At 46.7% G+C, this 18,155-nt stretch overlaps 1 protein-coding gene across 4 annotated transcripts in view; it reads left to right on the top strand.

The window, feature by feature from the left end:
* LOC119389336 (RNA-binding protein Musashi homolog Rbp6) overlaps window positions 1–18,155 on the top strand; it is a 705,926-nt gene that overhangs the window by 624,035 nt on the left and 63,736 nt on the right. For all 4 annotated transcript variants that reach the window (XM_049414392.1, XM_037656543.2, XM_049414391.1 and 1 more), the window contains 2 exons: window positions 6,440–6,493; window positions 6,553–6,662. In XM_049414392.1, coding sequence (XP_049270349.1) covers window positions 6,440–6,493; window positions 6,553–6,662 — 164 coding nt within the window. The remainder of the gene's footprint in view (window positions 1–6,439; window positions 6,494–6,552; window positions 6,663–18,155) is intronic.

Raw genomic sequence — 18,155 nt, 5'->3', positions numbered from 1 at the left:
GTAATATTGCGTGGCAAAATTGGAGAATCGCGCGAGGCGCCAAAACAAGTGAATTTCGCAACGAATGGGTGGTTCAAAGTTGCCCACCCATTACAAAGAGCGCAAGTGGCACCTGACGGACGCGGGTATTTGGCCAATTTGCGAAAGGAAACTTTATGGCGCAGTGGGCACTTCACAACTGCACTTGCAGTAGACATTCTAGGATACTTTGAAACGGCTAACATTACGCGCACAAAGCTTCCTTTCCTTGCGGCATGGTTCAAGGGGACGGGGCCCGCTTACATTATCGCCTTCTACTCCTGAAGGTGAAGCTCAAGCGTCCTCCAATTTTTTTTTCTCGATTGTGATAAAGAATGTTCGCTGATACACTATTCTAACTGGTATTTCAGCTTTAAGCGCTGGCCTTGCGTCACAGTCCTCTCCAATCGAAACGTACCAACAGGTTGACAACGGAGATCGTGGTCGAACATCGCGGTGGCTATCGAATGGATCGTGCTCTAAAGTGTCAGCAGCTCCCGATGTATATCGGTGGATAAATGTGCCCATATGATAGGTTTTCCTCTTTTTCAAGCGAGAGATAGATATCGCCCCTCGGTCCTTTTAATGAAACCATATTATGTTACTCGTGCGAAGAACAAAATCTTTTTTTATATATATATTGGTTTAGGTACGCGCCGTTTTATCAAAAATCAATATCCGGACACTGGAGTTACTTAACGTGCACTGCAGGGGTGTTTCGGCACCATCGGAATACGGCCGCCATTATCGTGTTCAACAAGTGACTCTTCGGTAGCAAAACTGCTAGCCGGCCTAGTTGGAACACATTCATTGCGGCATTTGCGCGAAAACAGACGGGCACCAAGTCCGTGTGGCTCCTTTCTTCGTCCCCGTTTGTTTTCGCGCAAGTACCGCAGTGTATTCGGTAGCACTACTTACGCTGTAGGATCGCTTCAATACCCTTGCAATACGTCCTTCAGTTATTTTCTTCCTTTCTTATAGCGTAATGGAAGCGACACGGGAAGATGGGCTTCCTGAATAACATAAAAGTACAGCTTAAAATGTAGCATAGCATGATATCTTACTGTAGCAAAGTTTAAAAAATAAAGTAGACTAACTGTATTATTCGAAATCATGCAATTTCTTAGAGCGACATTTTCGTGTCGAAAGGCAGGAGCCGTGGTAGTTTTGCAATGCCATACCCAAAGTTCTTCGAAATCCCACGTGTGAAACAGGCTCTGCAAAGTACAGTGAACTTGTCGCTTTAGTTAAGGATAGCTACTGTGCACCTTTCTTACTCGTGAAGCGTCAAACGTGCAAAATGATTAACAAGTGCGAAATAGGCTTTAATTACGGCGCGTTTTCGCGAGCGATATCACATGAACGAAACGACGTATGCGATTCACAGACCACAGCCCATACTGCAGCACAACCGTAATGGCGTCCTCACAAGTAAACAAAACACTGTGAAACGACAAACGGAGCGCCCATTCTATGCATACACGGCCATGCATTCGCTTGGAACATACTCCTAGTGAACCAAATATTCTGCTTCGTGGCTGTGATTTAACGTTACGTATGAAGAAAGTTTCAAATGAAACGTCGCTTCGACTACACGGTTGCACGTAGCATGCTAGTCGAGCAGACAAAACTGAGGGTTCATTGACGCACTCTTGGAACAACCGTGATGATGTGCTGCCGTACTAAACCGCCGAATGCTGAACATTTTGTCGCAGGGCGTGTTCTGGCGGCGAAGCTGCATAGACCATTCGTAACTCAGCAGAAGACTATCATCATCACGAATGGCCTTTGCCGTCAAATTAAAAAACAAGGCGGCTAGTCAGACTGAGCTCAAACGGCAGCCAGCGAACTGGGCGAATCGGTAGACACGACCCTCAGAGTAGTAAGAGAGACGAACATATCGTGAGTCCCCGAATACTTACCTTGTCAACAGTTGCCTACTCAACAGATGGCCCCTGGCAGGTATGTGCCACACAAGTTGGGTACACTAAATGTAAGCAGAAAAAAGTAAGTACATTAATGAATGAGTGAATCAGCAAACAGGTTACCTGCGCGCTGCACTTCTGATCCACGCAAGTCGAGGTGGAACTGCTACGCAGATTTGCTGGTCAACCACCTTCACAGATTAGAATGGCTCGTTATTTTTTATTATTTTTTTACAAGCTGTTAAAGATATATCTACGTTGTGAACCTGGTGGGCGACCGACACAAATGTACAGCAACTAAGCGCACCCGTGAGTGTAAACAATCGGACCGCGTATCTCGAAGCCCGTTCCTCACCGCGTGCACGTTGTCAGTTGGCAAAGATGATTGGCTTGGAACGAGTAGTACGTAAACGACGGAGGCAAAAAGAGGCAGGCTCGTTCTTTGGCTCCGTTTATTTATGCGCCACTCATTGCGAGTCGTGCATTTTGCCCTAGACGTGGAATCGCGGCCAGGATGGCACCCGGCGCTGTAGGCAGGACGTCAACAATCGGGTCTGTATTAGCCTAGAATGCGGCACTGACAAAACGGGGCTCAAGACCGATCGGCTCCCACACGAAAGGTTTTCACAGAGCGCACGAACGAGAAGTCGCCTGCAAAGGCAGCGCGAGGCTCAGTCGCTGCAGGCCCAAGAGTAGGGTTGCCAGGTCGAAAAGGCAGAAAATTGAAAAAACTAGCCAACTTGAGTCAAGGGTAATAAAGGTAGCCATAAGTACCCAGGCGTGTGTGAAAACAACTATGAGTTCTTTTTTTTAAATGCGAGAGCCATAGATGCCTCATCAAACGCGAAAATTGACCGTCGGCGTCCCGTGGCGTCGGCGTCAACACGAGTGACGCAGAATATCACCGCATGACGACGTCACCATATGACGCCACAGATCGCCACACAATTTGTGAGGTCACATACCGTTACATCCTCGCATGACATCGATCGCTTGGTCAACGGTAGGCCCATCACGGAAGCTGATCATGAAAGCAGTGCAAAAGCACGTTCGAAGGGGTGATGATCAGTGCATGTAGTGAGAAGAAGGTGGCCTTCGAGTCATCTTATGCGAGTGCATAAGGGACCCTGTGAGTTGTTTTTAACTTGCCTTTTTGTAAAAATGTAAATACGTACTGCATATAAACTCACCAAACTCAAACCAGCTGAGGCTCTAGCGTAATATTTTTACTTTAGAAATCATTTCGTGTACGATAACTAAGTTTGTCAGACTGTTACAAAAGTGGCACTATTTTCACTCGTCTTCCGTGACTATGCTGAAAAGGAACAGCTGTGGTGACAATAAAAATGAGCGCGGGATAAGACCTAAGCAACACCAACAGTTCGTCGGATATCCGATGTCGATGAGTGCAGAGCGTCCTTTAAGTCGAGCGCTTTCGATTGTCCCGTTCACTTCCAATGGATGTGCGTTCTGCAAAATGGGGCGCCGTGGAACAATTTTTCCCGGGCGCCAGCCATATATCCAAAAGCATGCTATGTAATGAATATGCCAAACTCAATTCTGGTAGCTAGAAACAGGCGTGAGCCGCCATGTTTTACATCGCGTACTCAAGCACCAGTGGCGTCACCAGATCGTGATAATTTGGTTTCAGTGGAGGAAACAAGAAAGTAGCCGACCGAAAAGCTGATCAAATAACGTAGCCAAACCTGGCCGCGCTGCCAACCGAATGCCAGCCACCTCAGGTGCAGGCGGGGCCTGTCACGAGCGGCCAATAAAGAGGGCGCGTTTCGATGACGTATGCTATTCGCCGCGAGATCGGGCTACAGGTGGCAGCACCGCCGCCGCGTTAGTGTGGATAGGCGGTTGTCGGCGCGTATACAAACGCACACAAGAGCGCTTCGTTGTGAGCGATTTGACCCGATTTCCGGCAAACAAAATGTGTTGACTGCAGCTTTCTGGTAATATGTGCGCTCTTTATTCCCGAATTAATGCACGAAGCGCGCCGAACGTTACTATTACTTATGAAAGAAGCGCATTCCGCCAACGAACGGGTTGCTCGACTTCGGCAACAGTCGGCGTTTTCGCAGTGGATGGCGTTTTCTTGTTTTATTTGTACATGTTTAGCTTGCGTTCCACCTACTACGCACTGCTGTAGTGCGACAGAATTAAGCATTTACTTCTTGTTCATCCCCCCCCCCCACCCCAAGAGACCCGTATTCCTGCACGATGAGTTCAAATAGCACTATGTGCACTGCGTGCTCAAATATTCATCCGCATTTCTTATTCAGTTCTCCATGAAATGTAGGACAGTTGATAGGTTTACTGAGGAAAGCTACGTGGCTGACAGCGCTTTATCGCTACGGAGACGTTTAACACGCACACGCTTGTTTTTATTCCAGTAACAGCAAACAAAGGTAACTGTACAACACGGAACTTTCTTCGATTGATTACTTGCATGACAGCAATGGAACAAAGGCCCGGTTATTTCACGGGACCAAAGTACGTTTTTTCATGCGAATAATGTCCGCTGCGCCTTCCGTCAATCTACTATAACAACGCAACACAAACGCTCAAGATAATGTAAAGAAAAAATGATGTGGTTTCGCGTGAAATTACTACGACATAAATGCAAAGTACGCCGTTCGGATTAATTTTGACCATGAGGGCTCTTTAACGCGTACCTTAATCTAAGCACACGGGTGTCTTAGTATACATTTCGCCACAAGTTATAACTGCGCAAGGCAACTAAGTTTTGCGATTTCCGTGTCATTCCATTTTCTGTTCTGTTTAGGGGACAATTTAAGTACCGAAGTGTCAGACGTGACTTGACAGAAATATTTCTCTGCAGCGGGACCAGGACCGTACAAAACTAAAGCTCGTCGCGTAACCTATAAACGACAGCCCCGAAGTTATACACCTAAGCACAACGCGCAAGCGCACGAGAGCCTTCTTTTTTACCACCGAGCCGCTAAAAGGCTATGTTAACAAGAGATTTAATACTTCTCATCTTTAGGACAACGCCAAATGCACTTTGCAATGCGCTTGGACCACAGAGCGGCACCTAGACTAATATGACTTTCGTGAACGGAGGGTACGACGACCACACACAGCACTCTCGACAAGTGCACTCACTGATCTTATTACAGTACATATACAGCCAATCAAGGCCAACTGCTTCTTTACATCGTGTTAGGCATACGCACGGGTGGTTAAAGTTGCACTAACTCAACGGAACAAACCGCCTTTTGAGGACCTGCATGACGTACGCGCACGTGCAAATACAACGTGGCTAGCAGACGACGCATGGAGCAATCCACACTAGGCGCGGTTCAGCCAGAAGCCGCCAGGCGGCGACTCCGCTCGATCTCGCGGCCAATAGCGTGAGCCTCCCGCCATCGGAAAGCATGGTTTGCACAGGCGGTTCCCGGTGATCGAGCCGACACACGCTTGAAAACAAGCTTCCAACTTTCGCTTGACCCTTCCCTCGTGGAGAGGAGACACCCCTGGTGCTTTGCAGGACTGAATTGCGACCTCTTTTAACGTAAAGTTTAAAGCAGTCAAATCCACCATTAGCAGTGGTGCCTGCTTGCTCTGTAGGTCGTGACGACGAAGGAGTCAACGAGTGGGCACAACATTCCTGCTGCGGTAATAAGTGGCCCGCATGTTCACATGTCGGCAACGTCTTCTGAATATACTCAAAACATGTTGCGAGGCCCACTGAAGTACGCCGGCATTCAGATAGCAACGACAGGGCAGCGCTTGTGTGTGCCGGCACACTTCAAGATCTGTTCTACATTAATTAACATGACGTCCTGGTATTGATGGGTTCGACATATGCAATCACGTGGCAGTTACAGGCAAGTGTGAAGGCCTGGCCATGACAATATCCAACGCCAATCAAAGAAACAAAAAATCGGCGAGTTCGTCTGACGTACCTCATCGCGAGCATTAGCGAAAACGCCCAACGCGTATGTGGATACATTTAAAAATTACATAGTTGATTGACATCCACTTGCTCATCTTTTTACAAAATTTATAACATCTCGCCCATTTGTGGTATTCGTTTCAGTCACCTGGCCCCGCGTGGGCGGTTAAAACAGGCAGGTTGGTTGAAAATGCAGGTTCCTTATAGTAGATACGCGTTTGCCGGTTACGAAGTCTTCGTAGCAGCTTGGCTTACACGAATGCGCTTGCTGCGTTCATATTTCGAAGGAAAGTGTGCTTAGTTTTTTGTGTGCGTGCCAATAAATCACCTATCCCGGCTCAGCGACGCCAAGTTTATGTTGCAGAAAGTTTTGTGTTTCACCGTCAAGCGCTGGAGAGAGTGAAAGGCCAACGAAAATTTTCATAAGGGTTTCGCTAAAGGAGGCTCATGAGAGTTTTGATTAATTAGGTACATAAAACACGGAACAGCGTTGACGGTGCCCACTACGCATTGGTGTGATAGTTGAAAAAAAAAGTTTTCCAATCGCTGTGTCTGCGTTTCTTTGTTTCAGTGGAACTAAACGGGCAGCAGACGTCACCGCCTCTACTAACGCAAGCTCTTTCAGGTACCTCTTTCTGTACTTGGCGGGGGTAGCCCTTTACAAGCATTGCTTGTGTGGCGCAGCAAACAGCCCGGGCCCCATGGACATGTACAGCTCGAGCCAGGACAGTGTGAGCTACGTGCAGGCCACGTCGCCGCAGCCATCTGGATTTCCTCCGCTCACCGTAAGCATGGTGAGCACAACAGCTTCAGAGGCTAGCTCTAATTACCCACGTTATTGGCGCACATTCGTGGCTGCTTCCGTCTATTGCGATGTCTGCGCGAATGGCTAAACTATTTCGTAAATATATTCGTGTATAGCTGCACAGAGATTAAATTCCAATGTTACGTTTCGTATTCATTAATACATACCGCAGCATGCGCTCTAAGGTAATGCGGTAAGACGAAATGTCCGAATTTGTTAATTGTGCACTTCAATGCATTCATACGTAGTTATGTCAATGTAGTGTTCGTCCTGTAATCGTGCCACGACTGTTTGTTTATTTAAAACGTACTACCCTGTCCTTTACAGTACAGGCTGTGGCAGGAAGAAGGACAGGTTCACAACTTTTCTTGGCAAGGTTTAACAAAACTACAGGTCACTATCAGTCAATGAAACAAAAATGAGGTTCACACATCCGCTAATACGTCGGGTAACAAAAATAGAACAAGGAATAAGAGACGCCATGAAGTACGGGTAAGGACATGTCCTTAGGACACGAGCGGGCACGTGTATCCAGAGCTACTGAGAGCGGCGCTCAGCTTACACCATAACACGTAATGCTATGTGATAATTGAGGGTCAGGAGCCGTTTTCAACGAGATCGATCAGGGGATTTCATCAAGTCAAATACAACTTGGAACGTGGCGGAACCTAGCTTTCTGCACGAACTTTTTCGCTATACCAGAAGGGTCCAACCAGGGGGCTCTATCTCACATTTTCAAAGTGCGCGTCGCTGTATGTAAAAAATTGGCCGCGTATCTGCGTGCTTCGCTGCAAATGTCGTAGAAGAGGCGCTGCGTGAGATATGGACGCCATCTGGCAATACGTCGGGAAACATGAGTGCTGTGTTGCGAGCTGGTAGTCCTGGCGCAGCAGCAGGCGAAAACCGGCGGTGAGCAACGCGACCGGCGGGGACGCCAGCCAGCCCGAAGACGCGGTTTGGCGCGAAGCGCCGAAGCAGAAGAAACGTCCGCACTCAACGAGTACTCTCCACACACTCTTTTATTTACACGTCGCCTGGGTAAAACAGGAATGCCAGAGCGGCGCCCCATGGCATTCGTACAGTGCAATATTGAACAAAACCGAAACACAACAATGAGCTCGTGCAGAGGGCACGGAGGAAGGTAAGTTTCAACGCAGTCGCATTTTCAGCGCAGTTTAAGAAACTAGGGTCTTTAGAATTACGTATCTATGTATTTTCTATTAAAGGAACGCACCACCTAATAATTACCTAGTAATGTCGCGCCTCAGATATGCGTTATGTTTGCTTTTTGATCGACAATGTACACAAGTATGAACCTATAGTCAGCCGTTCAAGATGGCTGGCCCTTGGGCAAGTGGTTCAACTTTGGCCGGGTGGCTGAATCGGGTGAGAGACAGACAAACAGAAAGACAGACAGACAGACAGAAAGACCAAAATTTCTGCGCTTAAGTTCCCCAAGAAAGACTATCGTCTTTAAAAGTAATGCCAGTTACACGCAGTGAAAGCTGTGGAAACAACGAAGCGCTTTCGTGCCAACTCCCGCTTCTTCCTAGAGCGTACGCCCATCTTGGGCGCTAGGACATAGACACCCGCTCTTACACCCATAGCCGGTCGCCTCGTCTCCACCGCGCCTCTCCTCCTCGTGCCCATCGCGGCCGTATACCACCTCCTCAGCCAACGCCATGGTACTTATGGGTGGTTTCTAGGAGCCGGATTGTAACATTCGGACGCTCGTCTGTCACCGTGGCCAGCCCTAGAGCAGCTGCGCCATTAAAACAAGTCCGCAGAGGTCCCACCCAGATTATCGAACCTTGGCCGCCACCTCTGCAGGAATAGTCCCGCTTATGCACATGGCCACGTCACCGGCTGTCATGACGTCAGCCTGGTGTGCGCGCCCATTGGTGCAGGCTTGCGTCCATCCGCCTTTGAAGAGAAAGTTTACAATAGTAAACTAGAATGCTTTTATAGCGGCACTTGGCTAGCCTCTTGGTTAAAGTGTCGCACTTCGTAGGCCAGCTGTTTTTGGCCACGAGTATTCATTCCTCTGCTTGTTGTGCGGTTTCAGCGACGCTGATTGTAAGTCGACAAGGGTACCAATGTGGCCTCCTGGTTCGTCGTAAATTTTCGTGTTTTAAGCCTGAGGGTTGCTCTGATGGACACTGGAAAAGATTGGCAAAAATTCTCAGAAGTGAGTACTGGAGACACGTCCGTTTGCTGAAGGAGTGGCTGCGCATCCTTTGCTTCAGCTGGAAAGGCTCTGGTACATCGGGGTACAGAGCACTAAAGGAATACCAAGGTCTGGCAGAGTCAACAAGCGAATTTCTCTTCTGTAAAGGAAGACAGGGCTTGCAAGGAACGCCCAAGAGACAGGTTGGTGACGTGCCAGTAATCCGTCTGGGCGGCACGGTGTTGCCCCCCGAAGTTGAAAAAGTGTTGAGCAGGGGACCGAAGTACAGCGTCGAAGCACCAAGCACGAACTCCTGGCAACTGCCCATAGCATTGCGGACAAAGTGCATGCTGAAGAAAGGGAGCGTTGTCGTCAAGAATGTGTAGAGACCGTGTAGAGTGGCTACAAGAAGAAGGACGGCACCCGCATGATGCGAAGAATAGCGGGATACATGGAGTCAGGCCATGCACTCATGTTGGCGGACAAGGACGGAAGCTTTGTAGTCATGCCCCACGGGCTCTTTGGTGACAAGGCCCTAGCGGCTGTGAAGAAGAACTTTCGGATTTCGGATGTAAAACCGCCAAAAGCAAAACAGAAGGCAGTGGCGTTGCTGGAAGATTTAAAACTCGATTGGATAAGGAGGGAGGTGAAGAACAACAAGGTTCATGCGCTCACCGTATTCTTCAGTGCAAAAAGCCATAAAGTGGATTGTCCCTTCCGAGCCATTGTTACGGAGCGTGGAACATGGCAGGCTACTGTCAGCCGATACCTGCAGAGGCAGCTTACGGGGCTGGCACCTGAGGACCCGTACAAGATCGCGAGTTCAGACGGACTAGTGGGGCTGCTCCAAGATAGTATACCAGGAGCGAACTCCGGCTTTTCTGTTGACATTGAGGAGCTTTTCTACTCTATTCCCCACGAGGACCTTTTCAAGGCAGTTCGCAATTGTACTGAACGTTCTGGTGCGGTGGCGTTCCAGAACTCGAGTGGTGTCTCGGTAGGGGGATTCCTGGAGCTGCTGGAGACCTACCTTACATCTACAATTGTGAGTTTCCAGGAGAGCTTTTACGTAAAAAAGCGAGGCATATGCACAGGGTCTTGCGTAGCGCCAGTGCTCGCGGAAATATTTTTAGCTCATATAGATTGTTCCTTGTCCCGTGTCCTCACCGACGATTACATTGCTCGTGTCTGTAGATATGTAGATGACTTTTTAGTACTTGTAAAAACTGACTCTAACGATGACCTTGAAGAGATAGCTAAGCGCATTCTTCAGTCTTTTAAATCCACAGCAACTAAGTTGAATTTTACTTTTGAATTGCCTGACAATGCATCTCTGCAGTTCTTAGATTTTAAGTTGTTTTTTAAGGACAGCAAACACTTGTGCTGGTCGTACTCGCCACGCACGAACAAGGCCCTATTGCCTTTCGATTCCTCGCACTCGAAGCTTGTGAAGAGGGGCATGGCGGTGTCGTGCTTAAGGTCTTCTTTGACCAAGTCATGTCACCACTATGTCAATGATAGTTTCTCTACACAAGTTAGTCGTCTCCGAATTGCAGGTTTCCCGCAGACGCTGCTTCAGGCTGTAGCAGAATCACTTTTAAGGGTCATTTGCCACCGTACCACTGCAGCTGACGGAAATGCAGAAGTAAATGAAGGAAAAGAATAGGAGAAGAATGAAAGGCGCAAGTTTGAAGTGATGCCGTACATACACAAGGTGTCGCACGGCATTAAAAAGGTGGCGAGAAGATACGGGGTCGATATGGTTTTTTCAGCGCCTTGCAAGTTGTCGCGTTTGTGTGCCATGTCCAACGCGAGCAAAGTGAACAATAGAGGATGTGATGTTAAGCACAGACGTGTGTATGTACCCTGTACATCTGAAGTGGTCTACGAATTCCCCCTGACCTGTGGTATGGTTTATGTGGGGCAGACCGGAAGGTGTATTAACAAGCGTTTGATGGAGCATGCTAATTCATTAGGAGACGGGAGTGGGAAGCACCTACCAGTTCATTGTGGCGCATGTGCGCAGGGATGCAAGCCCATCTTCAGTAGCACCAAGGTGATAGGCCGAGCCAGAAGCCAAAGAGCAAGAGAAATCTTGGAGGCATCTTGGATAGCTAGACACGGGCCTGATAAGTGCGTCAGCGACACATCCGTGTATCTTTCCAGAAAAGAGCGTGATTTCCTTTGTAGTAGATAGGAGTCTTGGGGGTGGTGAAACCTGTCACGTGGTCATGAATGTCATTGCGCACGCGCTTAGTTTGTTTCATAAGGGTGGTGTATGTTTCAATAAACCAGCGGTTAGTCTGCGATCGTCCTGTCCACTTCGTTTCTGGTGTCTCGTCCTTAGCGCAGTTAAAAATTTTTTCAGTTATGTCTTACCAACTAGCCCCCCAAAGTACGCTTCTTAAGCCTGCGATTGTGCTTTTTTCCATCTTCTTGTGAAGCTCTTCCTGGCTTCCCACAGGTGAATCAGATGGCTGTCGCCGCCAGAACGTCCTCTGAGGTATGCGGTTCCATCGAAGCGTTCGCATGACTGTTTCCCTGGCAGCTTTTAGTGACTCAGCCAGGGGCGTAGCCAGAAATTTTTTTCGGGGGGGGGTTCAACCATACTTTATGTATGTTCGTGCGTGCGTTTGTATGTGTGCGTGCCTATATACGCAAGCAAAACTGAAAAATTTCGGGGGGGGGGGGGGGTTTGAACCCCCCCAACCCCCCCCCCCTTGGCTACGCCCCTGGACTCAGCCGACTGCCACGAGAGTCAGCAGGGTGGTGCAAAAGAGTCATTCGCCCCTACCCTCCCCCCCCCCAAAAAAAAAACCACAACATCAGGAAAATTGTTCCTTAGCAAAAATGTCATGCCAAACATGCATTTTTCTACGCGCCTTTTAAGGGGCTGCTCGAAATGCTGGAGAACGTTACAAAGAAGACACCGATGCCTCCCGAAAACAGCGTTCTGGGGAAGGCCGCAACTCGCACTAAACGTTGCTGCACGTAGCCCCTTTGTTCAGGAAAGGCTTGGTGTGTCTCGCTTGCCCGTGGTCGCCACACAGGCTACGTCTGCTGACCGCTCTGCGCCGAGCACCATTGTCCGAGTATCTGTCCGAACCGAGACCTCTGGCCGCGACCCGGGGCATGCCGGGGCACACGTATGGATGGTGAGGGGTCGATGAGTACTGGCACTGAGTGCCTCCCTGTGCCGAGTCCCCAACGGCACAATGAAATGTGCGCGCGCGTGGTGCTTACGTTTCGTCACGTCAAGTCGGCGATACCCGCGAGGAGCGAGTCGTGCTTTCCTGCAGTCAAACCGGTTCCATCGCAGCGAGACCATGCGCCTCGTGCGGTGCGTCATTGAGCTAACCCATCTTTAAGCGTTGTTTTAGGGCTGGAACAGTAAGATACGGTACCACACACAGGAAACAATTCTATCGGTGGTCTCTGAAGGTGTTTAACAACTCGGCGTACATACTTTGGGTCTTCAGCCAATAATGAAGTTCGGTAATTAAGCGTAATGAATGAGGTAGTTGATGGGAAAATAAAAAAAACTGCCTGAGTGTGAACAGTATGCGACCTTTCGCTTTTTAAGTCTTGGCCCAAGTTACGTGCGACAGCCTGTCTATAGAAAATATATGAAAAAAGATATGGATTCCATAAAGAATCCTACGGAATTACTAGAACGACATGCGGAACGCTTCAGTAGTGTCGTCTCTGCTTCGTGTAAATTCTGCGGGAACTTTGAAGGGTACTAATTTAAAGCTGCTGATGCGCATTCCAAATGGATGGCAGTGTCACTAGTGTCTACACCGTCAGTAGCAATTACAAGTAATTTCATACGGAAAATGTTGGCTTCACGAGGCCTCCAAGACGTCGTCGTATTTTGTGAAGGCTTCGCGGACGTCGCCTTATCTGACAACGAACCGGCATTTGCAAGTGAATTGCCTTTTTTAAGATCGGGGCTGTTTAATAAGCTTCAGCTTGGTCCGTGTGTCGTTGGCCAGAACTACTCGGGCGGGTATGCGCCACAGGAATTGGGCAAGCCCCGAGTACAGCAAAGAACTTGGAGCCGGGATGAGAGAGAGCAAAGCCTATTAAAACGAGAAGTGCTGAAGAAAGGAGGAGGGGAGCGAGCGTTGAGCGAAAACTCTGCTGGACTAAGGAGGAGAAAAAGCTCCCTTATCTATTCACTTAAGGTCGATTCCACGAAAGATAAAAAAAAAGGTGTATACGTGATGTTTCCGATTTTCCTGATAATTTTGTACGTTGTGCACATATGACTGCACCGCACGAAATCGCAGTTCGTTTTCAAATAAAAATTTTTTTCAACACAGCAAAATTCGACAAGTGTCGCCGGTTGACGACGACCCTTTTACGAAGATTTTACGTAAATTCGGAACCATGCTGGCAGCTACTGAAGCTATATATTACAAATATCTTTCTTTTTAGCGGAAGTAGAAGTAAAGAGGAAACAGCTCTTATCATTTCATGAAAGTCTGAGCAAATTATGTATTTTTAAAAATTAACGAAACACGCTGCGTTTTTTAAAATCTTAGCTTGTTCATATTTGCAGTATGAATAGGCCTTTATGGGAATAATGAACATCTGCATTTGTATTTCTCTAATAATTGTTAAAGTAGTAAATTTTCATGCTCGAAACACCAAAAAGACAAAACTGCTCCTCGATTCAAAAATCTATAATAAAAAAACCGCAATCTCAATTTTGTTCAAAGTCGCCCAAAATGTTCTCAAAGGACTGCAGAATGATATTATGAAAAAACATGTTGCATCATTTTTATTAGAACAAAAGCAGAAAATGTCAAACATTGTGTTTTCAGAGCGTGGTGGCTACTGCGTAAAGGACATCTCTAGTAACAAGAAAATACAGTAACACGTCTTTTTTTCTTCTATGAGCTTCGCTAAACAACAGTAAAGATCTATTGTCGGAAAGTGGGAACTGTTTTGTAAAGAAAAAGATCGTTCCAATTAAATGCATTTGCGACACCGCTTATATTCCTCGTCGACGGGCAGCACGGACATTTTCATTCTTCTGGATATTTTTTTTTTAGTTAATGCGCTTATATAAAAGCAACGAAGCTAAACGCGAAATTTGTGTAGATCAGTCGATCATGCATTGTAAGAATGTGAGAAATCGCAAATGGCGACAGTGGTGAACGGCGAGCACCGCAGTGCAACCTAAGCACAGCAGTCATACATGGTTTGCCGGGCTTTGTCGCTCTGCACGAGAAAATGCTGGGTTGTCGATTGCGTTGGTTACACGATACATTTTTTACCGCTCGTCGCTCTCCCGTCCGGTCTCTGGATCCGCACCGTGCGGATCGTGTGGCGGATCGAGTGGCCCGCGCTACACGCATTCGTGTAAACGGAGTAGCATGCGTGCAGGTGCAAAGGGCGGCGCGATAGACGCCCGCCTGAGCAGACGACAGCAACGAGCACGGCTGTGCCAGTCAGCCAAACACCACCTGAGATAGAAGTTATGCATCCAAATTGTGCTTCACTTTCGTGCGATCACTGTCCTACGCTCCGAAGGTGGCTATGGGTATAGGCGTTATAGCCATGACCGAGTTTTAAATGCGAAGCATTTCTTAGCGAACTTCTGCGACTTTGAGCGTATCTATCTATCTATCTATCTATCTATCTATCTATCTATCTATCTATCTATCTATCTATCTATCTATCTATCTATCTATCTATCTATCTATCTATCTATCTATCTAGCCGCCTACGACTTTGTGCTCTCCTGGCCGTTTCGTTAATCGGATGTATACCAAAATTGGTGTGTCATAACATGGCCTTATTACGAACATAAATGACAGGTCATATCATGAAAATCATGACACGCATGTTATGAACAGCATGATTTACATTCCATGACCTTAGGCTCTTGTGGCCGTTCCGTTAATTTCATATACACCAAAATTGGTACGACGTGACAAGAATTCATGACGAAGATAATGACTGGTCCTGACATGCAAATCATGACGCGCATGTCATGTGCAGCATGATTTACATGACATGGTCTGTGGGCGCTCACGGCCGTTTAAATGAAGGGATATATATACGAAAACTGGTATGACGAGGCATTTCTGTATGAAGAACGTAAGTGACTCGTGATAACATGACAATCATGACATGCATGTCATGTATGACATGATTTACATGCCACGCTCATGGCGCACTCGCGGTCGTTTCGCTAGATTGATATACACCAAAATTGGTATTGTGCTATGTGACTGTATGAAGAACATGAATAACAGGTCGTAGCATGAAAACCATGACATCCATGACATGTATGTCATCATTTACATGCCACGCTCATGGTGCATTTGCGGCCGTTTCGCTTGCATGATATACACCAAAATTGGTATTGCGCGACACGACCGTATGACGAACGTAAGTGAGAGGTGGTAACATGAAAATCATGACGTGCAAGTCATGTACAACCTGATTTACATGGCACGCTCATGGTGAGCTAGCGGCCGTTTCAGTAGATTGATATACACCAAAATTGGTATTGCGCGAAGTGACTGTATGAAGAACATGAATAACAGTTCGTAAGATGACATACATGACATGCATGTCAAGGTTTTCATGATTTACATGCCACGCTCATGATGCATTCGTGGCCGCTTCGCTAGCTTGATGTACACTAAAATTGGTATTGCGCGCAGTGACTGTATTACGAACGTAAATGAGACGTGGTAACATGAAAATCATGACATGCATGACATGTACATGATTTACATGTCATGCTCATTGCGCACTCGTGGCCGTTTCGCTTGCTTGATATCCACCAAAATTGGTGTTGTGCTATGTGACTGTATGAAGAACATGAATAACAGGTGCTGGCATGAAAACCATGACATATATGACATGTATGTCATGATTTACATGCCTCGCTCATGGTGCACTTGCGGCCGTTTCGCTGGCATAATATGCACCAAAATTGGTATTGCGCGACACGACCGTATGACGAACGTAAGTGAGAGGTGGTAACATGAAACTCATGACATGCAAGTCATGTACAACCTGATTTGCATGCCACGCTCATGGTGCCCTAGCGGCCGTTTCAGTAGATTGTTATACACCAAAATTGGTATTGCGCGAAGTGACTGTATGAAGAACATGAATAACAGTTCGTAAGATCAAAACCATGACATGCATGTCATGTATGTCATGATTTACATGCCACGCTCATGATGCATTCGCGGCCGCTTCGCTAGCTTGATGTACACCAAAATTGGTATTGCGCGCAGCGACTGTATGACGAACGTAAATGAGACATGGTAACATGAAAATCATGACATGTACGACATGTACGACATGATTTACATGTCATGGTCATGGCGCATTCGTGGCCGTTTCGCTTGCGTGATATACACCAAAATTGGTATTGCGCGACGCGACCGCATGACGAACGTAAATGAGAGGTGGTAACATGGAAGCATGACATGCAGGTCATGTACGACATGATTTGCAAGCCACACTCATGATACATTCGCGGCCGTTTTCCTAGCTTGATATATACCAAAATTGGTATTGCGCGACGCGACTGTATGACGAACATGAATAACAGGTGGTAACATGACAACCGTGACATGATGTCATGTATGTCATGATTTACATGCCGCGCTCATGGTGCATTCGCGGCCGTTTCGCTAGCTTGATATACACCAGAATTGGTATTGCACGAAGCGACTGTATGACGAACGTAAATGAAAGGTGTTAACATGAAAATCATGACATGCATGTCATGCATGGCATGATTTACATGCTATACTCGTGGTGCACTCGCGGCCATTTCGCTCTCTTGATATACACCAAAATTGATGTTGCGCGATGTGACTGGACGACGAACATAAATGAGAGGTCTTAACATGCGAATCATGTTATGCATGTCATGTACGGTATGATTTACATGCCACTGTCATGGTGTGCTTCCGGCCGTTTTGTTAACTGGATATGTACCGAAATTGGTATGGCACGACTCGAGTGCGTGATGAACATAAGCGACATGTCATGCATTGTATATACCAGAATATGCCTGTCATTGGCATGGTGTATACTAGATTGTGCATGCATGCGTGCATTGCAAACATGCGATATATGGTGGACTAGATGTCATGGCATGAATGATTTCATTTGGCTCAAAGACAAACAAGGCGATGTATGCAGCTCTTTGCTGGCTGCTTCGCATTACATCGATTCCCACAGTGCGTGGGATCTGCCGAATTTTTTGTACGGAGTACCTCAAGGTGCACAAAAAGAAGATTCCGCTGCAGCGGAATTTTCGTTGTGTAGAAGATATCGGATCGAGTCTCTTTTGCGGAGGGTCATGAAGTAGGATGCGCGCTCAATTCAAGAGGCAGACCAGATCTGCCAGCACTGCTTCAAGAGATACAAGGACATGCAAAGCAAAGCAGATGCAGTGCAAACAAAACGTGTTTTGTACGTGGTCAGAACTGCTGCCACCAATCTTCACGTAATCGATTTTTTTTAAACTCTGCATTCATCACATAAGGTTTGACAACGTACACATTTGGGCCAACAAAAACAAAACGTCTTGGCGACCGCTCTTCAGAAATTTATTTACATTTATGAAGAGACCTTGCCTTTCATACCAGTCTCTCAATTCTGGCACAGCACAACATCATAAGAGACGCATGGAGGGAATGCGTTCTTTAGCATGCAAGATATGAATTATACTCAACTGAAATAGATAAAAGAAAAGGACGCTACAACTGAAAGTGCCTACTGTGGACTGAGGGATGTCTAACACTGGCGTGAAGTCGCAAACCACGCAAATGCATTTAATTTGAACGATTTTTTTGTTTACAAAACAGTTCCCACTTTCCGACAATAGATCATTACTGTTGTTTAGCGAAGCTCAGAGAAGAAAAAAGACGTGTTACTGTATTTTCTTGTTACGATAGATGTCCTTTACGCAGTAACCACCACGCTCTGGAAACACAATGTTTGACATTTTCTGCTTTTGTTCTAATAAAAATGATGCAACATGTTTTTTCATAATATCATTCTACAATCCTTTGAGAACGTTCTGGGCGACTTTGAACAAAATTGAGATTGGGATGTTTTTATTAAATATTTTTAATCGAGGAGCACTTTTGTCTTTTTGGTGTTTCGAGCATGAAAATTTACTACTTTGAAAATTATTAGAGAAAAACAAATGCAGAGGTTCATTATTCACATAAAGGCCTATTCATACTGCAAATATGAACAAGCTAAGATGTCCACAGAAGTAGCCATAGCGTCCCGAATTTGACTGATTTTCAAAAACGCAGC

This window comes from Rhipicephalus sanguineus, chromosome 4, assembly GCF_013339695.2.
Source record: "Rhipicephalus sanguineus isolate Rsan-2018 chromosome 4, BIME_Rsan_1.4, whole genome shotgun sequence".
NCBI lineage: Eukaryota > Metazoa > Arthropoda > Arachnida > Ixodida > Ixodidae > Rhipicephalus > Rhipicephalus sanguineus.
The sequence above is the reverse complement of the archived record's forward strand: the minus strand, read 5'-3'. Positions and strand labels throughout refer to the sequence as shown.